Source organism: Ornithodoros turicata, chromosome 3, assembly GCF_037126465.1.
Source record: "Ornithodoros turicata isolate Travis chromosome 3, ASM3712646v1, whole genome shotgun sequence".
Taxonomy (NCBI): Eukaryota; Metazoa; Arthropoda; class Arachnida; order Ixodida; family Argasidae; genus Ornithodoros; species Ornithodoros turicata.
Genome location: NC_088203.1, coordinates 72072871 through 72099615, shown reverse-complemented (window position 1 = coordinate 72099615; position 26745 = coordinate 72072871). Strand labels below are relative to the sequence as shown.

The window sequence follows — 26745 nt, the reverse complement described above, 5'->3', positions numbered from 1 at the left end:
CTTTACGCGAATTTCACTCTGCCGACAGGGGGAAATCCGTTTCTGGTCTGGCAACCAGGTTCCACAACAGGGAGGGGGCCGTTGTTTGACTTCCATTTCAAGGCAGTTTGACCCATCTGCATTTGACGGTGGTAGGCGCGGCGCCATCTCTGAATGCGAACTGCAATCACAGCACGCATCCACAGTGACGTGCGCATGCGCAAACACTGTGGTCGTATGGTACTCAAACCAGGTCACCGGAGCTCATCCAAAACTGCCGTCAAACTAAGGAAGCCGCCATCAGGCGTCCCCATGTTGCCAGGCCAGAACTGGCGGAGCCCGCTAGTTTTGGCGGAGGAAATCTGAACAATGGTTTTGGTTCATGTTTGTCGTTTTGTCACTGTGTGTACCAAACAAAGACGTGTGAAACGTGATAAAAAGCGATTAAATCTAGAGTGGGGTTATATCTTGTGTGTTTTATTGTTCCGATGTATTCTTTTAGACTGGCCTCCACCTCTGAGCGTTCTAACTCGAGCCTACTTAGATTTCGGTTTCTATTCCGTGGTTGTCAAACCTGTCAAGCCATGAAACGCGTGAACGTGTCTTTAATTCGTGAGTTTATTGGCGATTTCAAAGATGTCATGGTTACCGATGCCTTTAAATGGAGCCGAAATCCGAGAGCTTCGACGCTGTTTCGGAAGTCAGCAACATAAACATGAAACTCCCCATTGGCCTCTGGCGATGGAACTCCCCATTCTTATCTTAAAATAAAGTTGTTATTGTTGTTACCCAATAAATGCATAAAAGAGAACTGCAAGCAGTGCAGAGATGGTGGATCAGGAGCATCTTTCCTAAAGTAAGTAGCCTGCTTTTCCTACTTTCATGTGTGTGAAATTCTTCCACTATGTTTTTGAGTGAATAAAGTTTGTCTTTCCCTGGCCGTGCATCTTTGTACATCAGAGTGCCAATATGTACAAACATAGCTTTATATTTGTAACATTCACCCAAACCTATAAATCTCAACATCAGAAATATTTTACTAACACAGCATTGACTAGAGGGCACATGCCACAAGGTAGCATGCCGCTTAGCACCCACCGTATCCCAGTTACTTATATTTGTTTGATCCCATCTGCCATGTCTTTGTTCAACCATCTGAGAAAAGGTACCGAAAGAAGCAGTGCAAGTTACTAAGAAAATAATTGCATTTCAGATACAAGTACACACACATATAGGAGCAATAGGAGCAATATAGGAGCTTGTATTTTCCTCAAGATAATACAAGCACTCAGATATTTTCAATCTGGGAATACGGCAAGCAGATGATGCACCATCCCATTAACAGCTCCACTCGGGAAGGCTCTGGGGATGCGTGCACCTGCAGCTGGAGATCCTATAGCTTTTTCCTACACATTTGAAGGCGTATTAGGCGTGTGCTACATAAAGATAAAGAGGGCACTACTTCTGTTGTTTCTGTAACACTGTTAATGAAAATTTGTCACCCTCACAGGCTCCCACAACAACATACGGAACGATATTCGAAATGGGTTCAGCGACTTGAGGAAGTGAATGTGAAATCCTACACTGACTGCAAACACGACCTCATGTGCTCATTTTCAGCAGTGCTCCTTTTATGGTGGACACAGTCGAGCTGTACTGAAGCCTGGTGCATGCCCTAGCGTTCCGGCACCAGGTCAACGAAGTAGACATGTTCAGGTCATGGAGCTTACACTGTTTCATTCCTTTTAGTGTCAGTGTGCCCCTGTACTTCTCAATGAATTTTCTCAATTTTATCCTGCTTGTGCTTATGTGCAGGTCATGCAAGAGTATACCAACAGCAAAGTGTGTCTCATATGCAAACCTCTTCAAGCATTTGCCATGAAGCCATGACACAGGAACGGCTTCACTTGGGCCATTCAGTTGAAAGTCTGCTTGCAGCGTACTTTTTGCTTGAGCAAGGGTTTTCAAATCCTTTAAAAAGTAAAGTACTAATTAAAAGTACATGATTCCTACATAAATGTAATTTTTATAAGCCAGAAAAGCCAAAAAAAAAAGGGTGGCCAGATAGTTTGTGTGAGGCATATTCATCTAGCACATGTTACATTACTAAAATTCATGTACTAACCACAAAGCTATGGCTTAAATTTTTGTGCAATTATACCAACACCAAGGAAGAATCTCCAGCAAAGTGCGCGGGCACTACGACTGTCTACATCAAGCAGCTATGTGCTACAACATGTTCTACATCGTGGCTGCTCAGTCGATCATCTTTTATATGGGGAGTACAAACACTGACAGTGCAGCGTGGCATGGTGAATGCTCCTGTGTAATACAGTCACAGCTTGTTACAGAGAAGTCAATGCAATTGTATTTTCACTGAAACAAAATAGAATCATCTCTTGATTGATGAAATTCACAAATTCCTTTATTTTATTAACAGTGCCCTCTCAAACAAAACCCATATGGGGGACGAGGGGAGAGACGAAAAAACCCGAGGAGAGAAGAGAAAGGAGGCTGGGAAAGGAGGTTGGTCTGCGCATGCGCACTGGGCCCCAGCTTTTTTCCCGCGCTGCAGCTCGGGGCCGTTGTGAGTGGCTCCTGGAGATCACGTGGTTTGGCCGCCCTCCATTTTCCCTGGACCATTGCGTAAACGGGAGCTTCCGGCGGATGGCACGGCAGCACCACAGCGCGCAAGTGAGACTGAATCAAACGAACACATCAGTTGGATCGGTCTGCGCCTTTTGATTCAGTTCGAGTAGTATGAATACAACTATGAACGGCTGGCTGCTGCGCTGCTCTCCTCGAGTGGAAGTGACTCGTTTGCTGTGCGTCTTAGATCACTGATTCATGTAGCAGTCCGTTCGCTTCGGACAGTTCGAGTTCGAGGGAGAATCTTTGTGTGGTTGTGCTTGTGCGGCTCACCGATTCATGAGTGATCCATTTCCGATCGGTTCGCTTCGCGTCGGTCGCTGGGGAATAATTCTCAGTCTGAGCTGCTGATTCATGACGTGATTCGTTCTCTTCGGGCTATTCTGAGACTGTTCGTTCGCGCTTCCTGGCGTGATCCACGGAATGGTCTGGGCGCTTCTGATCGTGTGAGTGGGGACGGGGCTTGAATTGGTTTGCTGATGTTTGGTGTTCCATGGCTGATCCTTCACTGGGGATGGATCTGTTTGGCACCTAACGAGTTAACTATCTCATTGATCGGTCTTAATTAGGTAGGAGCCCTGGCGCGTTCGTTCAAAAGTGGATGCAACCGTTGCCGTGCTCGTTGTGAAGGACTTGGTGATGGCTAGTCCCAGGCTGAAGCTCTAGGTTGGGGTATGTTCATCGACGTGTGCTATCTTCTGTGAGCTGCCGGGCTCTCAGCGACGCGTTTGCGCCGGTGGGCGGACTGAATTCTCAAGCATATATTTGGAAGGCAGGGTGGTCTGCAGGCTGTGACCTGTGAACGCTAGTAGGCATATGTCGATTTTCGAAATTACTAGGCATTATTGGTGGCTCGTCCAGATTCCTGGTTACTGTGCGATACAATACTGGTATATGGCGATGCAAATCGCAAACATCGTTTCATCCGTCGCAACCTGAAACTTGCTCCACCTGAGGTGAAACGTCTTGCATACCAAACACTAGACAGGCCGAAGTTGGAATATGCATGTAGCATCTGGGATCCTTACCAGTCAACACCTTCTTGAATCCATACAGAATCGGGCAGCTCGCTTTATTTTATCAGACTATTCTTTTCCGTCTAGTATTACATCTTTAAAGGCCTCTATCAATCTTCCTCCTCTTGCACGCCGTAGGAAATACTATTGTCTACACCATAACCATCCGACCAGGGTACATCACTATGGCCCACTATATCTCCTCTAGGATCGATCATGCCCATAAAATCGACCACATTCCCATGTCATACATCTAATTTCCAATTTTCCTTCTTCCCCAAAACCATCACGGCTTGGAACAAATTTTCCCCAGTCTATCGTAGCTAACTCCGGCTTTTCAGTTTTTCGCAGCCAGCTGCCAGTTTTGGTGTCTAATTTCCCTATCGTCGAATATGTTTTCTGAATGATTTCACATTAGTGTTTTTTGTCAAGTGTTCAATTGCTTCTCCTGTTCTGTATTATATACTTGCTGATGTAACCTCCCCCTCACACAACGCCCACTGAGGGCACGTGAGGTATTGTCATAAATGAATAAATATATGACAAGGGCGTCAAAACAAGTGTAGCTGAGTCGATGAAAGCTCAATCTGCACGTGGGAATGCAAAACTCAACTGTTCTCTGCAGGTCCGCTTTTTTATTTCGTGTTTCTTCATTTCTTCTGAGTGCCGTGCTCATTGTGAGTATGTTATAACAAGCAGCGATAAACAGAGCAACGCGAGACTGCCGGAAGCGCGCCTCTCTTCTGTTGACTCTAAATGTGAGGTCACCGGTAACAATACTTGATGACGTCATCGCGTCACGTGGTGTCGTGACGTCACTGAATCACTGAACGAGTCTTTTGAACGAATCACTAAAACGACCTGAATCAAATGAACCGATTCACTAAAAAGAGTCGTTTTGCCCAGCGCGGTAGCGCTGGCTGGTGGCTGCGCCCTCTGCCGATGCAGTTTCCAAACTGGCGCGCCGAGGGCTTCTAGAGCACCTATTTTCGTCTCACTGCAGCACTCTCGCGCAGTCGTGTTTTCTTTTGCCTGCTTGTAACGATCTTCCATTCATTCAGACTTGGTTGTTCATTCGGTCAGTGCAAATAAAAATTGAATTTAATCACGTTGAACCTCACTGTTGCAAGGCACACGGTTTGTAGTCACTTTGGCGTGACAGCAGCAAAAACGAACTACTTTGATAATTTTTCGCAGAGAACAAGGCAACGCCATGTTACAGCTCCTGAAAAATATAGTTGCATAAATTTGTGATGCAAGTCTAAATGTGACCAACATATGACACGCTTTTAGACGTCTAACAGTAGACGTCTACAGCGAAATATCTCGACCATGTTTGGTAGGTCACCCCTTTTAGACGTCTAAATAATAGATAGCGTTATGGACAGCTTCTAGACGTCTAAATTTATCGGTATCCCTAAAGTCTCAAGTTATCCCATTTTTTAGACGTATACTAGCGCACCATGTATTACCTGGGTAGTAGCGTTCTAGCCTACTGAACGGGCTCGATCACGGCTGACGGTCTAATTCACTGCCTAATTCATCCAGCAGTCTATATCAGGAGTGACAATGAATAGAGAAGCGAGGAGGACAATTACTCGAAATCCTGCCTCGTGCAGTCTTAAATGTTGTTTCTCTACGCCATGTCTGAGCTCTTCCTTTGCAAACGCATAATACTGCCGTCGTTGCCTGATTCAACACAATGCGACAGCCTTGCACCTCTTCCTCTGTATTTGGAAGCGTGGAGTCCTGTTTTCTTTTCTCTTTTTAAAAGCCGGATTGCTTAACGTGATACACAAAATATATCGTTGAAAACGTGTTTCGCACTTCTGTTGCTTTCTTACTTCGATGAAGCCCCCTAATCATAATGAAAATGACGTTGTTGTGTCTTACTACGGTAATTTTATTTCAGAACGGCTTCTGGGTGTCTCTATGGCTAGTGACGTTTCTGTTCAGTTGCATCATTGTGATTGGGCTGAAACTGTCCAAGTACTTTATGCGCATGGATGACTACACATATGGTGGCATCGAACTCGAAGAATCTGTGTAAGTAGGACTAGTGCCAGCTGTTCACATGAAGCACAGTTTAACTGTACGCTTCGAGCTGTTTGCTTAATACCTTGTACGCAGGGACGGATCGAGACGTTCGGTTTGGGGGGAGGCGGTTTCTTTCTCGAAGTGCCTAGTGGGCAAAAGGGGCATTCAATGTTTAAACTGTCGTTTTGAGGAGGTGATCGTCCCCACCCCCGCGGATCCGCCACTGCTTGTACGTACGTTGGATCCTCAGCGGCTTGTCGCGTATTTTCGCGCATGATACCAGGAGTAGTTTGGGCTGTATACGGTTGTACTTTCTAATAACTTATTGTTCTTACAACCAGTGTGTAGAACAGGACCCGAACCGAAAACTGTACCACCTTTCTTTTTGCTGGAACCGAACCCGAACGGCAATTTTCATGACAGTGTTCAACCCGAACTGGAGCAGAACCTGAAAAATAATAACGCTAACCGATTCGCAACAAAACGGTTCGGACATAAAAGAAGTAAGCATAAGAGCTCAGGTGCCTCTCAATTCCCGAACGAGGACACATATTGGTCTCCATATCATGCATTCGACAAATTTTCACATAGCAGTCAAACGAGGAAGTATAGTAAGTATGTCGGCAAGTACCGTCGTCTATATAAAATGCTGTGCATCTTATTAGGCTTCCTCTAAAGGGAGACTCCGCACCAAAAACGTGTTGAGGTAACAGTGCGACATCAGTCCGTACCGTATGATATTCATCATACAGTACAGTACATCATACATTTCAGTGAATACAGTTTCTACACCCCAAGTGGCGCTCCTCCACGGAAAAGCAGTCCGGCAACACTGGACGTACATCATCGGTTCACCTCAACAATTATCGGGAGAAACTGAGGTTGCACCACCAGATAAGAAGACAGAGGCTGGAACCGAAACCAAGAGGGATATGGAGGACATTAGAGATGAAGAAATAACTCGCGCACTTCGCAAGATAAATGCCTCTAACTGTGCGGGCCCAGACTGAATTCCCCCCAGAGTGTTGAAAGAAATGGGATCCAAGGGGAGAGAATACTTAGGGCAGTTTTCAGCAAAGTATATCCCACAGGAGAAATTCCAAAGGGATGGAGACAATCACAAATTACTATGTTATACAAGGAAAAGGTCTCACAACATGATTTCGGGAACTACCGTCCTATAGCAGTTACGTCAGCAATTTATAGAACTTTTGCAATGATAATTAGTAATAGATTAGAAGAACAGGTAGAAGAACATAGGGTTTTCGGGGAAATGCAAGACGGTTTTAGGAAGGAAAGAAGACCGGAAGATAATATATTCATACTTACACAACTTCTACAACACAAAGCAAAGAGTGTCTATATACCTGGGATTCCTTGATATTAAGAAAGCATATGATTCAGTTCAGCACAACACACTGCTGGGAATACTAAAGGGACATGAGATCGAAGGGGACATCATATCTAATATCCAGGCCCTGTACAAAGGAGCCACCGCAGTAGCTAAATGGAAAGGAAAACTTACAGAACCAGTAAACATCACAAAAGGCCTGAGACAGGGTTGCCCGTTATCCCCTATCCTTTTTAACCTCTGCATGTAACTAAACTGGTGTACCACCAATATGAACAAAGACTACGGCAAAAAGCACAAAGAGCAATTGGTTATCTAAATCGAGTCGCGTTATGGAGCTTCAATTACACACACGTAGTAAGGGGAATTTTAGAAAATGGTCGTGGTCCCAGGTTTGCAAATGGGGTAATATGCATTGCAGCAGCTACGAGGAATTTGTGGAACGGAAGCAACGAGAAATAGGACGCATGGCCCTTAAAGGCTATAAATGTGCACCAAATGAGGCGGTAATGGGGACACTTGGGTATTTCATCCTTTGAGGCCAGAGTAGTAAGGTAACCTATGAAAGCAGATCAATAGACATGGAAGACCACAGATGGCCATAAGCTCTATGGCTGTTCTATTGTGTTACTAGATCGCGATGCACCTAAATTGAACAATAAAGAACTGCGGGAGCACATTTCAGAAGTGGAAACTGTGGAATAGCGCAACCGGATGAAAAAGAAAAAAAAAACTGCACTAGAACTGTACAGAAAAGAAAAAATACGGATTGCGAGCGTCATCGATTTATACGACGACTCATTTGAGAGCGGCCTCTTATTTGACGCGAGAAGTGGTATGCTACGAACACGGGAATTGAGAAGCAAATACGAACCAATAGACGAACAATGTAAGTTATACGACAGCGGGGATACAGAGTCTACACTACATGTTATACCTCAATGCGCGGCCCTAGGAACACGAAGGACATGCCCACTGTAAACAGCGCTTGGTTTTGTTGCGAGCAGGCGGGACGACCCTGAGGTCTTAATAACCAAGCACCGGCTAAGGCCATGGGTCACCAAGTGCAAACAGCTGCAAAGGAAAGACCCAAGTGCCGGAACAAACACATTAGGACGCACATCAGCAATTAATTATTTTAACGAAACGGAGACAGGGAATCCTCAAATCTCACCACGCAACAGCAGCGCCACAACATCTGAACGGGCAATTTTGAAAGCACCGAAATTTGATCTTGGACCTTCAAATACATCGGGCGACAAAGAACATCCGGGGATAACAAGTACGGGTGCACATCAGAAGTGACGAAGAAACGTTTAGGATCTCCAATCTACCGGCATGTCCGCACTTTCGTGCTGGACCCTGGACGTTGAAAAGGCGACCAACGCAACTAGGTCAAAGACTGAGCTCGTGGACCACTGCTGGACAACGGGACACGTGTTCGACTACAATGGTGCCGTCACCTTGGCGCGCGAACAGCGGTGGGAACCGAGAAAATTCCTGGAATTGTGGCAACAGCCAACAGCATGTAATGCCAACCGTGACCCACTTCCTGGACTGTACTCTCCTCATTCCTGTCCCTAGCCTTGCACTGATGATGTCTCCCGCATAGGAGACGAAACGTCTAAATAGTTATTTCCCGTTGCGTTAAGTCGGTGACAATTTTCATTCTGTAAACAATTAATTGTTTTCAACTTAACTGCCCGTGTGCCACCACCAAGCAAGTATGAAGAGCAAGAGCAGAGCAAATGTACACTGAGTCCGTATATACTATTTCTTCATTTTGTGTGCTTCACGTACCTATAGTGCAGCGTATTTAATGTGAGAAAATAGGGAGTTTCAGTGCACCGTACGTTATCGCCTTTGCGTACGTAAGGGATGGCGTTGGTGGTCCTGCGCACGCGCAAAACTGAGAGCTTCGCGCATTGCGCAGAACTACCACGCTATCCCTCACGTACACAAAGACGGCATCGTACGATGCACTAAACTGTATAAGTTTCACGATAACGTTTCCGAAAGCATAATAAGCCAATCGCTTGAGTCCTTTGGGGTGGATGGTATCACGTTGCTGATCTCCGATTGAACTAGATCACGTTCGGCAACCTGTACGCTAAGCACGGCACATGTAAGCTATGTCAATACTGGTGACTTTTAGTGCATCGTACGCTATCGCTTTTGCGTACGTAAGGGATAGCGTTGACTGTTCTGCGCATGCGCAAAACAAAGCGAGCTTCGCGCATTGTGAAAAACCACAACGCTATCCCTTACGCAAAGGTGATAGCATACGATGTACTGAAACTCACTACCATCTTGCCAGAAATGCTTCACCTGCAGCACAAACACCTGGAGCGAAGTTGGCGGTACGTCTGGAGTGTGCTGACTATGGCGATATCACGTTGCGTTTCTGGTATCTTCTCGCTAATCTGCTCACACGTAACACACAACATAACATGCTTACACTAATTTTGCAAGTGAATGTATGACACAACTAGCTTCGTAGCACATATTATGCGCCAAGTTATACGTACCTGGTTGCGTTTCGGAAATGTGAGCTAAAAACTGCACACGATAACACAAATTGCTGAATATTCGATTGCACTTGACTTATGAGAGTTACTGAAACTGACTAAAATCGTCACATTATTCTGCCTGATTAACAAGTAAGTAAAAGAAAAACCAAGAGAAGTATTCTGCTTCGCTGTGACCTCGTTTTTTTTTATCTGTGTTCCACGTCTTCCATATCATGAAAAGTAGCGAATACGCTACTAGTAGCGCCGAATAGCTACGGCGCTACTAGTAGCGCCGCAGTGGCTACCGCGCCTTCTGCGTAATATGGCCAGCGCTCTATGTTGTTGCTGGTGGCCCACTTTCCGTAGAAAGTACGCTTGTAGAAATTATAGTTATCAAGGAATCCATACGGGCGACAAGTGTGTTGTAGGGTTCGGAAAGTGTCGTGACTTCTAGATACAGTACCATAAGCCATATTCCAGAAGTCGTGCACTCCGTGCGCGGGTGGGGCTGACTCTAGATACTCTCTAAAAATCCATCCACCTTCTATGCGTTCTGCAGGAAGGAGAGCTTTCCAAGCGGGAGCAACGTAAATGTTCTGAATGTAATGGCATCTGTATGCTCCCCGATATGGTTTCGAAGGCTTGAAAGTGCCGCGGGGACTCTCAACCATTGCAGCAGCAGTCATATCAAATACAAAATTGAAGAAAAACCACACACTCCCAAATCCATGGACTACGGAATGCGACGACGATCGATGGATGTGACACTTTGCTGACATTTTTTTTATTTTTTATTTTTTTATTTCAGGGATGAAGACGATGGAATGGGTCACGACGATAGTGTCAGCTACGCTCCCAGGTAAAAACGAACCCACCTCATACAATATTGTTTATACTTGAAACTTTACAAGCTTGCGCGCTTTTGTCTGCCACTGGAGAAAAAAAGCGTCCTTTTAATTGTGAAATGACTTTACGTCGCGAGACATCAGTGATAATAAGCGACGCCGCAGTGGTCGGTATGCGGATTAATTTTGCCCACCTGAGAGTTCTTTATCACAAGCCGAACTCTCGGCACAACGTATTAACGCCTCTGTGATGGAACAAGTCACACGGAAAAGCATTTCCAAAACGTACCGATGTACGTTTTAGAAAATTATAACACCTTAAATATGCACCTCATAGGTTACGTGTGTCGGTGCCGAAAGGTGTACAAACCCTCAAACCCTGATGTGTGATGATCAAGAAATCAATGAATCTAGGACCACTGTTGCGGATCATAACTAGGGTTCCGAGTTTTGGGAGTCCGGGAGTTTTCATTTTGGAAAATTCGGAGGGGTTTATCGGAGTTTTCAACTTTTCGGAAATTCGGAGTTTCTCGGAGGATTAAAAAGTCTGAAGAATGAAGGGCGCCGATTTCGGAGTATTGCGGAGCAGTCATCGCAGAGACAATGCAGGGAAAGATTTGCAAAAGTGACTGGGAGCACACGATGTAACGCACGGATGTTTTAATACCGAGAGTTATTGAAGTACAAACAAGCGTATTTGCACAAATTGTGAATGGTGCCCAGACTCAAAATGAGTAGCAGCCGTGACGAACACACAACTGTTCTGTGCCAAACTAGCCCAGAACCACGGGTTAAGTACTCACTAGGGTGGAGAATACATAGAACAGGTGGGACAAGTGTGTGTAGTATCCTCCTTTTGGGCCATACATGCGTCCAGCGACCCTGAACGAGGCTACCACTCCTAACTTTTCTTTTTTTAGTTGTGAATCGGTTTGAAGTCAAAAACTAGGTTTGGAAGAAGGGGGACAAAGGAAGAAGGAAACGGGAAAAACCTTATGGCCGCCCCGTGGGCGTTGGAAAAATCGGAGTTTAGCTGATAAATCCGATGTTTTGCAGAAAACATCGGAGGGAGTTTATCGGAGTCTATCGCATAAATCCGTGAAGTCGGAAGCCTAATCATAACCCATAAAACCCAGCACGTGTAGAACCCTATTCTTACGCAGGTCCCGGAAGAGAAGCCGCATGTAATGTGGTTATGCGATTCAATTCAAATATGGGTAGAAATGACAGTTGGTGCTCACTGAGGAATAACGAGTTACTTAGTTACTAGTTACATCTTTGGGTGAACAAGAAAACCGGAAGAGGTGTGGCTCAATTTTCTGGCAAAATTCGACCTGGTGATGATTTTGGCCAGTTTGACCTTCCTAATGGCTCCCCTCTCTAGAAAATACCTGAAGGATTGTATCTTACACGTACATTTATTTATTTGCAGCGCAAGTGGAATCATTCCGGAAGGGAAGTTCAAATGGAGGTAATTCCGTAATTTTATGGCGGCTTCTGTATTCATTTTCTTCAGAACTTTATTTCGTGGATTATTATTAATGTTATTATAAAAATGCAGTTTGTGATCCGCAAAATATCAGAATGAAGCGGTCATCTAGTAACATCTTCACATGACATTCTTGCCTTATGTTTTGTTCCAGGCGACCTCGTTTAGATGCGTAAGCTCGTAACCTTAATTAAACGCTGCCCTTGAATTGAACATAAAATAATTCTCACGGTATATCTTCATTATTCCTCCATTATAGTGAAGGGAAATTCATGTAAGCATTCTCGCTGCGCTCTGTCTCGGATACTTACTGTCACAGATTCACATAGCAGGTGTTTGTTTACAGGAAATTCGAAATCCACCCCTACCACATGCCGTAAGTTACGGTTTTCAATCTGGCGATTCCTGTACTCACACTGGATCTTATACCTTAGTGATATGGAAGCCGTGGAAGCTGGGTAAGTTTGAGGGTAATCTCTGGGCATTAAGAGATGGCCGTTTTTCTTTGCGTTTTTTTATTATTCATATAATTCTGATCGAAAGCTGTGAGAGCGGCATAGATGTCGTTTTTGCGGTTGAGTTATATGGCCATGCGGAAATCCTTTCGTGGAGAGTATGCAACTCTAAGTTGACTAATTACCAAAAATTCTTTATTTGCTCTTAAATTAGGGGATTTCGGGCATAAGCGAGACAGCAGATTAGGAGACAATCCTTATTCCAGGCTTCTTTAAAATCCTGTCATCTTGTTGTTACATACTGTCTTGGAGAGGATGACCGTATAACTCAACTGCAAGAACTACATTTATGATACTCTCATACCTCTCCTATAATTTTTTTTAAAAAACAAGGAAAAGGTCGGTATCAAAATATGAGTGAAATAGATTCCGATGATAACTATAGTACTCAGATGAGCCTAGCTAAGAATTTTGCTCACCTTAACTGCGATTAATCGCCAGTTCCACTGGTTAATATCTATTGTATCGTGAGAGCCAGTGGGAGGAACATCTTTATAGGGGTGCACTTTGCTTTCGAAGAGGCGTGGCGCTGGGGGAGCCGTAAGTTATCGATAAGTGTCATTTAGTGTCGTGCTAAACTGCAACATGTTATCGCAACAACCCTTCCTCCTATGTTAATCAACAACATAACATTCAGGCGGACGTCTTGTCCGTGTACGCGTACTTCTTTGCAAATGAACGGGGCTGCAGTTCTCATGGGGTTTCTCACCCTAGTGACGGACGACATGTCGGGTCGTCGTTTGCTTGAGACGAAGCTTGTGCATTTTGTGTTTTTACTGGATGTTGGTCGTTGAAAAGTGCTTGTCAAATGACGGTGTTTGACGTGGTGGACTTGTCAAATGACGGTGGTGTCGCTGTCATTAGAAGGTTGAGCCTGGTCCTCGTTGGCATCCCGGAATTTTATCAATGGTGTTAGCAGGGTCACAGTTAGGTTAGGTTTGTGGAACGTCATCTACGAGCACATATCGTTCTCTATTATTGATTCATACTGTATGTGTATCACTGCTTCACCTTCAGAGTATCCTTCTGGGTAGCCACGGGGGATCATCCGATCAACTGTACCCTTGACTCTCACTGCGTGAACAGCTTCGAATTCTCTCCATGATCATCTTGTCTCATTTGCTGTCCTTTTCCGCATCTGGTCCTTAGCTTCCAGTATTTCGTGAAGGTCCCAATGAAGGTCCTGGGGTTCATGACAGGAACAACTCTGGAAGGGTTTTGTCAGTTATGGACATGTGGTATTCCTGTAACGAAATACAAATTGGCCCAGTCGATGTTGGACCGTCTTCGTCACTTGAGATACCTGGTCTTCCTTGAACCTCACCACGACCAAACCCTGTGCAGACAGCAGTGGATGGAGCTACGGCACATCTCGTGAGTCCCCGAGCACGTCGTTCCACCGGGGGCTCGTAATAGGAGGCCACCACCTCCTCACTCTGACCCGGCACCCTTCGGCTTCAACGCCCCATACCAGTCGAAGTACGCCGTGTACCCTCACGCTCCGCCAGGCCGTCACGTACACCATGATGGCACTCCCCGGATCTACCAGCGGCAACCTGGTCGAGCAACGCGCTCCCTTACCGCATCGTCTCTCTACCCGCACCGTGTCCGAGTGAAGCGAAGTACTATGGTGGCCGCCGATGATGACGACGATGTGCCCCTTCTGCCACGCGCTACCGTGCTGGCTCGTTAGTTCTACCAGCACTGTCCTGGCGTGAGGCCACGAACATCTGCCTGCTGGGACGTTCCATCATCACCGGTCAGGACTCGTGTGGAAGAGGATCATCGTCCTCTACATTTGGTGACCCGAACTATAAATATCAAGTTCAACATAATTTGGCCCTTTTACCATCCCAAATTTGGCAACCTTCGCTGCCGGGCAGCGTGGAAGCCCCTCTACTACTACCTATCCGACCGCTACGGTAGCTCTGACGATGCAACCGACCGAGCCTGATCCTCTCAACGTACCCTCAACCTCACCTGTCCAGACCCGCTGCAACGACTCTTACCCGTGCATTGCAGTCAACATCCTCTGCTTGTTCCCGAATAGCTTCCTGAGCTCGGGAAGCGGACTGCTGCATACCGACCTACTAAGTATCTCCTATAAAGCACTACCAACCGGCACACACGCGCCCCACAGCTATGTCAACCATCACTTCTGTCCGATGTTCACCTCACCCCGGCGCTGTTTCACTGCCGGTGGCGACACTCGAGCCTTACGCTCCTTGCCGGTCGCGGCCGCCGACGCCACGGCACGCTTTTGCCGGCGTCTCGGCATCTCTCCACGGCACGCACAGCCTCACCCTCACCACCCCTGGGACTCGCAGAGCTTTCGCTCCCGTGCCGACAGCGGCACCCCAGGGCTACCACTTCGCAAGCGCCCCGCCTGACTCTCTTCCCCGCTCTTCTCGGACCAAAGGATCGTGATGACTCATCAGCTGTGATGCTTTGCCAACGTGTGTCATGCCGTCAACCTATTCAACCCTGCATGTCAACCACGGTCGCCCTCGCTAAGTGAAGTCGTGGACATATTCTGCTTTCTCGCCGCTCCGCGTCTGAGGGGGGACTGATGTGGCGGCTGGTGGACAAGACGAGGATGCACACGACCCTGGAGCACCCGCTTCTCAGTTCCACTGGCGCGGTCATGGAGGTAGGCCACCGTCATCGCCTCTCCGTGGCATACCATCATCGCCGGTCGGGACTCCTCTACAGAGGTATCTGCTTGTGGATAACTCCATTGGCGGACAGGAAACCTGAAATCTCTGCAGACACAACATGCAGTCGATTGTCATACGCCGTTATCTATGATAGCTCAAACATCGTAAAAACATTTATCAGTTTTCTGCACCCTCGATGAACTCATCCAAGTAACGTCCACCCACTAAGAGTACGATTCCACTAGTACCAAAACTCATCCAAGTAACGTCCACCCACTAAGAGTACGATTCCACTAGAACCAAAAGCAAATGCGGAAACAGGGAAAATCCAAATGCACTCTGTCACCTGCATCTCCACCAATTTGTGAAGAGGAAACGTACAGCTGTGCAAGCGGCATGCAGGGGTTTAATTACAGAATGAGCGTGTATTTATGTTATTAATCCACCGAATGCGCCTCGATGTGGCCTTTACAGCTCAGTGGCGTTACCGCTTGAGACAAGTTGACTCTCCCACATGCTCTTGAGGATCTGGAGCATATTCTTCTTCATTGCCCCCACTACCAACCTTCCCGAAACGCGCTCTCCGAGTCTCTTCTTCAGCTGGACTCTCGCTCCTTCTCCCTATCGAAATTGCTTGGTCCCTGGCCCAATCCAGCCCAGCAACGCTCTGCGCTCAAAGCTCTTTCGACATTTCTGGACACCATCGGACTTCGATCGTTATTGTGAAGGTGCTCGTTATTTTATTCCCCACATTCCCACCAGCAATGGGGTAGACTATCGCCTCTGACGATGAAACTCCCCAAAAAACTCCAAACTCAAAGTTGAACTGAACCGGATGAACTGGATGAAAACTGAAACTCCAAAGTCAAAATAAAGTAGTAGTAGTAGTTCGCGTTGCCAAATTGCAATATGTCAAAGGAACCCGTTTCGTTTCGTTAGCTGGCAAGCTGCACATGATTTCACAACCTGTTCAACATCACTTAACATGGCTTCTCCCCAGCATTTCTTCTTTGTCATTCAGAGTCACGCACAGTGCCATTAGTTCTGGTACGCAGAATGTTTTCACGGTGACGTTACCAACGGTCTACTGAGGTGACGTTACCAACGGTCTACTCTCAGGGGACTATTATCGTCAAAGTAATCGAACTCGATTACTTTGCGTCTCGCCTGGCATTGGTCGTGACGCCTTGGTTGTCACGCCTTCTTCACGTAACGACCAATGACAGGCGAGACACAAAGTAATCGATGACCATTATTTTGATGAGAATAGGGAACCTGATAATGGTGCAAAGCACACGAATAGGATACAACCCATCGACTCGTTGCATTAGAGTTGCATTCGACTGTGATGCCACAGATAAAATTGTGTTCGAGAGAATCTCCTTGCAGATAAACGAGAAAAACGAACCCATCTTCACATCCAGTTTGGGTTTTACGGTACCTGACGTAAGCAGGAGCGGCTGCACATTTGTGGACATGACAGAGGAGGCAACGAGATAAGGGTGTTTGATGACTGTTCCGATACACGATTGAACGTAATGAGCAAGCTTTCTGCTGAATCGGTTGGTTTCATGGTTTGCTGAAAAAATGCAGCAAGCTACTGACACTGACATCAGGGAAGCGACAAAGCGGCTACCCTAGTTGCAGGGGGCTCAAGACAGTAATCTAAGGCATGCGCAGGAGTTCGAGTAAGAATAAATCCTCATGCCACAAGTCGTCGAAACGAGGTATTTGGTACATGTATTGGTACAGTTTGCTTCGATACAATCACAAAGAACGCATTATTGGAATGCGCATGTGTGCATAGGACAAAGCTAACTTTATTTCAATGATGCCGAGTGGGGAGTTTCATCGCTGTGGGAGATACCCTACCCAATTGCTGTCGGCACTGATGTATGTATTTGAAATACTCTACTAAAAATACTGTATATTAAATACATTTTGAAGTATTTTGGTATTTCGCAAATGCTTTTTCATTTGTATATTTAGTACTGTCTTTAAATACATTTTTCAGTATTTTACTCTAGTATTTTAGATACACAACATTACATACTTTTAACATTTGGAATTAAGGATATTTCCATACATCCTACCAGCTTTAACAACCAGGCAGCCACCAGTAAATTCATTGGTCAAGACTACAAGCACCCTACATTATTTCTGTTGGTCATGTAGGGGCAATGACCTATATCGGTTTGCCACAGCGAGGTCAATGGTCTGACTCACCGGTCCTCCCTGTCATTTGCGGGACGGAGACTTTCTTGCTCGAGATTTCCCCCTCGCTCTCTCATTCACAATCGGCCAATTTTGTAACTAATTTTGAAAGACAGCTTCTGCTTCGAAGAAATAAAACGTTCTGGTAAAAATTTGTCTAAGTGGAAACAATAAAGTATCTTGAACGTACCTAAATACGTTTCATAGTATCTAGTGCTCTATTCAGATACTTCTGACAGCTCAGTATTTAGTACTCTACTCAATTACTTTTTGGGAGCATTTAGTAACTTATTTAATACACCTATTTTTAGTATTTGTATATCACTGACTGGCGGTATTAATTTGCATAGGGTAAGGAAAGAGTACTTCAAAATGTTTCAGCAACAGGGTTCTTTTGAGAGCAGACTGTTGTGTCGTGTGTCCTTCAGCGCCTGTTTCGTGTTGCTGTACAATATCTCTCTTTTGTACGCTGCTCGTTGCCATACTCCAGGTAGCACTCAGACAGAACCTCTGAAATTCCTCTGTATGTACTCTTGGATCGTACCACCGCTTTTAGTGAATTTGCATTATTTTTGAACCTTTCAACATTTGCGGTTTAAGTAGGTCACAAACATTAGACCTCTATACCTTAGCGTACGTAGACTGGTAGAAATCGATCGAACCGGTAACGAAGTATGAAGGGAAGTGCCTCAGGACGAGAGCCACCTATATTTCGAACAGAGACTGTTCTTCTGGGCCCAGAAGAAGAACAGTCTCTGTTGGAAATATCGACTGCTCTTGTCCTGAGGCACTTATACCTCACTTATACTTACACTTCATATACTTTAGCGTAGTTGTCACTAAATATGATTCATGCCACATTTAGATAGCTCTACGACTTCGCGTCTGCGCGCAGAATAAAAGAAAATTGCTTTGGATATACATGTTCATGGAGTCGTAATTCAGGTAGGAGAGAGACTAGTGTCTTCGAAAAAGTATTTACTCCTCGAAAGCTAGCCACGTGTGCTGAGACATGATCGCATACACGAACATCACGAGGCGACAATTAAGACAAGAAATGAACACGTTGATCAGGTGTTTCTGAATTACCGAGAGTGCGATAGCTGTTCTTCATGCGCAACATTATATAAAAGTTTCTTTGCAAAGGATAAGGGGACTCACACCCCGTCCTGCATTTCTAAGACGGCATCAAAATTATTGCGATGTTCAGTCTCTGCTATGAGTCCGTCTAAAAGACGCACAATTCCTTCAATTAAGCGTACACTCTGGCGGGACATTGATATTCTTCAGTTAGCACTTATGAGCAGCAATCTATTTGACTAAACACTTACGATGTATCCCTATAGTGTATCGCTCGCCCCTATGTGCTTCTCCCACGACGGCAACACAAAGGCGCGTTATTCTCTTAAGATATTGATACTTGGTTGTTAACATTTTGTGCGCTAGGTGGTTAGAGACGCGTTTTGCACATTTTCAGGGAGACCGCTAACACAGAAATCATGTACTGATGTTGGGCGTTCTTTCATTGCAGCGAATCTGATGACGAACTAAACTTGATCGACGTTGGACGCTTACAAACCGATAAATTTCAAGAATTCGTTCCCGAGAACCTGTAAGTGTGCCATATCATCTTGTACTGAATGGTCGTCCGACTGACCCATCAAACCTGATTGCTTTGTCCAGCAGTTGGAAAAATAGTGCCTTTCATCTCCCAAGCTGATGAGTGATGCAGCAGTTCTCGTTGTATTCGCATAAGTAAAAACTTCTTTTCAGAATGGAAGACTTGATGAGGGCCAAGATGGTTCTTCAGCGTGCTCCCAGGCCACCTATTCAAGAACAGCAGAACATGTTGCGACAACTATTGTTGCAGCCGCCTACCCCACAACAACCAATGGCACCAACGGCTCCTAGAAGGGTCTAATAAGAGCCCAGAGTGCCTTAGAAGAGGTCAGTCTGCAAACCTTTAGCAATGTTGAATTGAGTGTCAGTCCTCCTACAATCACTTATTGCATGCGTCTAGCAATCGCCTCATGCTAAGTAAATTCTGTTGTTGAACACTGAACGAGAAATCGTAAAAGTTTTGTGTCGACATGTGTCACTTGTTGGATGTACTAGCTTTATCAGCTCAATATTAAGTGTCTTCCGAATCTCATTTCAGATATTCCCGATGCGGAGTATTAACAGCTCTATTCTACTGGAGTCCTTTCACCAATCATCACATACATGTTCTCAATCGTTTAATATCGATACTATTTGTTATACTAGATTTTGTCATATTTCCTAAAGAACGTGTTTTCACAACACATTTTACTGTCTCGTTGCTTCGTTATAAGAATATACCACCCGACCCAACTACTACCTTATCACTATCTGGAAAGAGTTCACCTGGAGTGCTGTGTGACGAAACTTTCGTGTGCTCCGTCAAGTGGATCCTGTTGGGAGCGACGTTTTTCTAAACAGAGGTTAGCACTGGGTGCCCGAAATCAACATACGTGCACACATGTCCACAAACATGTCCATTCGTTTCAATCATTCGTTGTATGTCCATGCAAGCGTTGTGTTTTAGGTACGCAGCAAGTGTGTGCATTGTTTGCAGGGGAAATACTTCGTGTTTTATGCCTATCTTTGAGCTGGGTCCTTCTTCATGCAGATGCTTTTATTGGATGCCCGGAAAAGTCATCAATGACCATATATGTATGCTGTTGCTATCCTACATACACCACAATACAAGCACTCTTAAACCAAATTATCCCGACATCTTAGCCTTAGCCATCTCGAAAATTACACGTGGAAATCTTTCTCGTGGCGCCTCCGACGTATGCAATGTGTGCTGATGCTTCCAGATAATTGTACGTTGTTTACGCCCTTCTTTTATGTGCCTAGCAACATTGCATAGTATGCCTTGTGACGGAAATCGTTCTGATTCATTTTTCTCGCTAAATTCTATTGCTATTACTCATTAGCTCACTCGAAAAATACATTTTGAAGCTAACTAGTTTACCACGATTAACATTGCTGTAGAATTGATAATTCGAATGGTTAGCCTTCTCGCGGGGATACTGGTAATAAGCCATAAACGGTAGTTGCGCGTCTCTCAATGCAGTCCGCCTTTGTCTTTCATCGCATACTTGAAGCAGCACTCTTCTGGTGATATTATTGCTTGCAAACAAGTCTCGCTCTCATCAGTAGAATTCGCTTGCTATGGTCAACTTGGCAGAGAAGGTAAGTAAGCTTAATACTGACTGTCGCCGTCGATTCTATAGCTATATCAATCAATATAGATATTCATCGTTAGTCCTATCAATTCCTCTCCGCAAAGCACGGGTTAGGTTAGGTTTTAAGTTCAACTCTACACGTCAAGTCCGTCCACACATGAAGAATTTTCACTGAAACGACAAGGAGAGCCGTCGACAGCAAAGTATATTGACACCAAAGACCACCAAAGTAATCGATGGAGGTCTCCCGTGCTGTTTCAGCTCGTATTTTTTATTTTTGGGGGGCGAAGGACTTGCCAATAAAATCTAAAAAAAGCTCTTATTTTTGTCTGGAATTTTGTTCATATGCAGGGGCTGAAGAATAATGAAGGTGGGTAAAGTAGGGTGCCGCACATAAATGTTACCCTAAAGCAATGCAAGGAATAAAACCGTAGTTAACAGCGACATGCGAGCTTCTATACTGCAGCAAGTGTCATTATACTGATGCAACCAGGGGCTAATGGAGTGACCATTGAGGCAAGACATTATATATATAGAACAGCTATGAAGCGTACTTTCTCTCGAAAACCACAGATACCCAATGTTGTGCACACACACAGCATTGAACTGCAACTAAAGATTGTACCACGGTCCCTTGATATTTTGACATATTTTCGTGACTTTCGTAAAAACAAACAAGTTGCACGTGCAGGATTTGAACCCGTGAATGCACGAACGAAATCCTCTACGCCCTCGGGAGCCACGTGAAAGTATTCCTCTCGCTGATTGGCCAGCGCGCGAGGAAGTTTTCGTTCGAGGAGCGATTAAGAGCAACTCGAGTTGCTGGAGGTTGCCGGTGTCGGCCGACTGCCAATAACTCCAAAGTTGCTCATAGTTGCTGGGAAAAGTTGCCCCGTGTGAACGCTGCCTTAGTATTTGACGCGATCACTCGATCGGGATTACACGATTATTACAAATGTTGACATCCCTGGGAGTCAAATCAGCTCAAAAGTCCCAGTTGCATCAGCAGTTTTCTTTCAGATTCTATTCATAAAGGCACTGAATTAGTTGTTGGTATCTACGGCAGACGCTTTTTTACGGGGCTGTTTCCCGGGCATCGTTGTCTGATGGAACAGCTTCGCAGTTTCGGCCTGCTCAGATACGACGGCAGCCGTCGAATATGCGCGGCGCTGCATTCTCGAAGCTTTGGCATTCCACGCTTGTGCAGCACTTTATCACCGTTGATGACGAGGTCGTCGTGCCATACGACATCGCTCTGGTCAAAGTGCTTCTCGCAGACACGTGTGTGTGGAGAGTCAAAACTGAACTGGCCACCATCAATGCGATGGATGGCACGTTTCCACTCCTCACGCTTGTCAGAATACGCAGGAAAAGCGAACATGTATACCTTGCCACCCCCAGAGCGACAATGCCCGAACACCCAGAGCGACATTTGGTAACACAGCATGTCTCTGGCATGCTGCTAGCACACGGTTATAACGCGACAAAAGCCGAAAAATGTGTACTGCAGTGGTAGACGCAGGCGTCTCTCTCCCGCGCTCCGATGGCAGCGCCACCACGCGGGTGCTCCGGTCCCCGGGCAACGCTTCCCCATAGTGTTACGGAGAAGCTGCGTGACCAGGAAGCTATCTACCGTGATTGTACTCTAAACCCCAGTTGCACTTCAATCACTAAATAAGGTACTCTAGTACCCACCAATGCCTTTGTTCTCTTGTGGCAGACAGAGGTGGGCATCTTCAGGATGCAGATGAGGGTGAGTGTGCCCTCCTCTCACCCTCACGTCACGGACATTGAGGTGAGGACAAATTCCTAGAAACGATTGAGGTGGGGAAAATGTTTCAAGAGGAGGTTGAGGTGAGGTGAGTAAAATTTTCGAGGAGGAGGTTGGGGTGAGCTAAGGAAAATTTTTCGACAAGGACATCGAAAAGGTGATTTGGAGAGGATATTTTCAATTGCGCAGTCGCTTAAAAGATCGGGGAGAGCCAGCTTTTTTCTATTACCAAGGTAGCAGAAACTCTCTTGTACTGTAAGCACAGGCTCTCTGCACTAAAATGAGTCTGCTGTAGGCCCGTTAGTTTGAGACTTCCAGTGTAGTCAGATACATGATAGATGTGTCAGATCAGATACATGTACAAGTGAATATAGCTTATGTGTGCTTTATGTATTTAGTTTAGATTTCAATACGATGAAACTAGTCAGTTGACTCACATACTAGATATGTCAGATACATGAACAGGTCAGTACAGTTTCTGTGCCTTGTGCTTAGATTTCAACAAAGCCAAACTAGCCAGTCTCTAAGCAGGTGTGTGTCACATATTTGGAACGATAGAACATGGCAACCAATGACCTTACCGGAGCCTAATGTAAGAAATGGAGGCAACAGCACGCGCTTTCAGTGCAATAACCGCACATACTTGCATATATTCCGTATTGCCTCAAGTTGAACCACTGAGCTTTGAGTAACCAGTTTGCGGAAACGAAGGCACAAGAGGTTTGTGTCTTCATAAAGTAATTTTATTAATAAGTCAAGGCATAATTCACGTCTCACTATAATCTGTAGCTCGCTTAACTGATGACTTCAAAACAAGGGTCTTGAAGACAAGGTCCCCGAGTTCCGGCTACAAATGAATACGTTACACCACAATGAATACACTTAAATAATAATGATCTATAATATAAAGTCATAACAGACAACAATGCAAGATGTTCAAGCAAATTAGAAGTATAGCTGCACATCGTTCCTAAAACGAATTTCGTAGCTCCATTATCATTCTTGCTTGAGAGATATCCGACAAAGCAATTCCTGTTTTGCCAGTATGAAAAACAAACAGCTCAAAATTGCTCGATTTGTGCAACTTCTCTACCGATGTGCCCTACGTCCAATTTTTACTGTTTGTACATGTAGTGGATACTTAATAAAAGAAGGATGAACCAAGTAAGGTAATGAATCTTAAAGGGGTTGAGAAACCATACGAACAGAACTGTGTCTCTTGCAGGGTCTGCACGTCCACTCCACGCATTTCGTACGCAATCTCCCACCTCCCACATCCTGTTATTGTTTATGCTACCGATTTTTCAAAAATCTCCATTTTCGAGGCCCCCGCCGACCGTGGCGCCAAGCGGTGCCGGGAGAGGGATATGTTTATTTTTTAAAAAAAGGAAATGAAAGGTGCCAGGCAGCTCCAAGAGGTAGGCGGAATGTTACGCTTTGACCAGTTGCCCGGCTGTTCGTCACAGCGCTTCCGCTCATTCCACTTCGCGGCGCCGCGTCCCCGTTTACAGGCGTCGTCATGAGGACAGGAACACCTTACTTCCGTTGCGCGCTCGGTACTACGTCATACCGAGATCGGGTGAGGAGTAGGCGAGTCAAGAGTGCAAGGATCTTCTGATATTCAAAGTGCCATAACTCCATGGCGCGGGAGCCCAGCGTGAAGGTGTTTCGACGGATATGTTTGGCACCCAAAATCTACATTTCAACCATGATTTTGTGTAATATTCGGGATTGGATTCACAACCTCTTTATTAGTGGGTACTTGTAACTTTTTGTCAGGAATCAACCCTAACGAAGCACTAAAATGCTACGACAGATACATCTACCTAACCCTAACACTTTTTGATTCAGTGTAAGAGCCGCGGATCTATGAGCTATGAGCGGCGCCACTCCTAATAGAAAGGGCAATTGTGAAGCGAAAACGTTTTACCGAAACAGCATAAGGCTGCGGCCCCACTCTTCGGTTCCAAACTGGTCGTCTTTGTACCAACACTGTGCCGCTCGTCTATACATCTGCTTGTAGATAGCGGCGTCATTTGAAAGGTACTGCTAGTGGCTAGCGTGGACCGTTCTCCGTTTTTCGATACAGAGCATGTTGTTATGCTATGTAGCCACACGCCGTTTTGCTGGATTATGTTACTGTTTGTACCACGATGACATGAAATCAAAAGAACGCTACACTGTGTGCTTTTCCGCATCATGTTATTTTATTATGTAAGATGGGTGGACCGGTGTGATATTTTTGGTATGTCGCATTGTTAATAAACTGTAGCTTTGTGAAGAACGTGGAAAATAGACTTTTTCCAAGTGGTTCATTTCGACCGTTCTGCCCAGTGACAACAGTCAAGACGTTCACTGGCGTTCAAGACGTACAATTGCCCGTACAAAGATTCCTGAAAGTTTCAGGACGCTTCAAGCATTTGCAACCAAGCAATAATGACTCCAAGTGTCTCGATTGCACGCGCAAAAACGAGCTGTCGGTAGCCACCTATCGTCATGATTTTCAACTGCGACCAGCGGCATGGCAGAGTGAGCTAAGGCGTCCGCTCGTTGGTGGTAACCAAGGTCGTGCTGAAGACTGGGAGGTGGTGGGTTCGAATCCTACCGCCGGCTGTCTGAGGTTTTCCCTGGGTTTTCTGAAGACTTTCGAGACGACTGTCGGCACAGTTGCCCCTGAAATCGGCCCAGGACGCATACTAATCCCCCTGTCCCCCACTCCTTCCTGCTGTCCTCTCTCCGTCTGTCCACATCTGTACGCCGCTCATAGCCACAGTTGCTTCGCGGCGCTAACACCCAACCAAAAAAAATCCAATCGCGCTTGGTTGCAACTCCACGGTTTCTCGAGTGGTGGCACTGAGCGCTAACGTCACACCTGCCATTCTGGAGTCAGGCCCCCACAGCTCCGCATAGAGCCTATAGTCTGAGATAATTCAGGTAACACTGGGCATGCGACCAATGAAAACGACTAATTATGCCTGGCAGTAAGCCAATCCGGTGGGCTCTTGTACAGTGGCTAGAAGGAGAAGTGCGCCGGGCGCCATATACACGCCATGCGATAGGGAAGCGCAAACCGCAATGACAAATTCTGGCGTCGCAGAGGGCGCTGCAACCACTAGGCGAGTCGGGTCCCGGGAAGCAGGCGCTTACTTGTCAACTCAACGTGTGACGTTTCGAGCATTTGTTTGTTCAATTTGTGTCTCTTTGGGCGCTTTTGTGTGTCACTTAGCGAAGTCTGGGTATCCAGTCTTCACGACATGGTCCATGCCACCGTGAGGACGAACATGAGGTCCTCCTGTTCCGACCACCGAAAGAAACTATCCGCAGAGAAGAGTAGACGCGTAACGTAAAGCGCGGATAAAGGACTAACAATTGATTGCGTTGTGTGTGAACGGTAATTCGAGGAAGGGTATCCCATGAGGATTCTTCGGCACATCATTGGCGACGAAAACGTCGAAATTCTGAGGGACAGGTCGCTGCTAACGGACGATGCCGTTCCAACCCTGTTCCGGGCGCGCCGAAGTATTTCACGAAGAAAGTGCACCCATCAAAATAAACCTGGGTTCTGGTGCGCAGGTGCACAACTTCAACCCGTTGTGCATCAACAGTGATGGAAACGATTTTGCAATCTCTGTCAACGTACGGCACATGAAAGAATGGTCAATGGCATGACGCATCAGGAAAAAATCAAATGGAATTCCGTATCCAAAATTCCCTTTTTACTACACACAGATTTAGTCTGAACTGGTTACAAAACGGAAAAATTGCCGTATAAAAGCTGTATGCAGTGTGCTTTATACAGAATTTGATAAGGGCTGGTTAGAAAGGTTAAGAATTCCTGTTAAGAAAATGTATACAGTGCGCATAATAAACCCTGTACGCACCTTTATTCAGGTTTCTGTCTGCTAGATTGGGAACGAATAGGCTGGATAGGCCATGGTTATAAGAGCTATATATAAACTAAGAAATCATTTTCATAAGCCGCACAGATCCAACAAAGTGAGTTCATCAGCTGCTTCGACGTCTACTATATCCTGGCCATGGACTGGCCAAGCTCATTTCAGTGCTGGAAGCAGCATTTACGTTATATTTTTCCACTCAGAAGCTCTACGCCCGCAGTACCTTTGACTTTATGCAAGTCCTTGACCAATCTAAAGCTTGAACAAATTGGCTGTGACGTGCACTGCAATGAACTGATTAGACGTGTTCTTCAGATCTTTTTAGTCACGCGACTGCATTCTCTTACAAAGTTTCTTTTTTTCTTTCTCTCTCAGATTTTCTTGAATAAGGAGAATGTGTCAAAAAGAGAGCGACGGAAGCATTTGAAAATACGATTGAACGGAAATCAAGGAGATGTTTCTGTTCAATCGTACATGTATACACCAGCTCGCTTGTCCCCTCATTTATGTCCAACGAAAATACGCTATTTTTGCTTGAAAATATGCCATTTGAAAATATTCGCTATGACGTCTCGGCAAAATATAAATGTGTTCAGTACTG

At 45.5% G+C, this 26745-nt stretch overlaps 1 protein-coding gene across 9 annotated transcripts in view; it reads left to right on the top strand.

The window, feature by feature from the left end:
- The window catches only part of LOC135388602 (uncharacterized), a 100230-nt gene extending 80663 nt beyond the window's left edge, over positions 1-19567 (top strand). For 7 of the 9 annotated variants that reach the window (XM_064618233.1, XM_064618238.1, XM_064618234.1 and 4 more), the window contains 10 exons: positions 5557-5690; positions 10351-10401; positions 11820-11858; positions 12031-12048; positions 12136-12150; positions 12223-12252; positions 12311-12334; positions 18794-18874; positions 19036-19209; positions 19421-19567. In XM_064618233.1, the coding sequence (XP_064474303.1) occupies positions 5557-5690; positions 10351-10401; positions 11820-11858; positions 12031-12048; positions 12136-12150; positions 12223-12252; positions 12311-12334; positions 18794-18874; positions 19036-19183 (540 nt within the window). In that variant the 3' untranslated portion in view covers positions 19184-19209; positions 19421-19567. Of the gene's footprint in view, positions 1-5556; positions 5691-6455; positions 10402-11819; positions 11859-12030; positions 12049-12135; positions 12151-12222; positions 12253-12310; positions 12335-18793; positions 18875-19035; positions 19210-19420 lie in introns of those variants that run through there. The other 2 variants (XM_064618232.1, XM_064618237.1) reach the window with 2 other exon arrangements.
- Positions 19568-26745: the final 7178 nt, after the last annotated feature.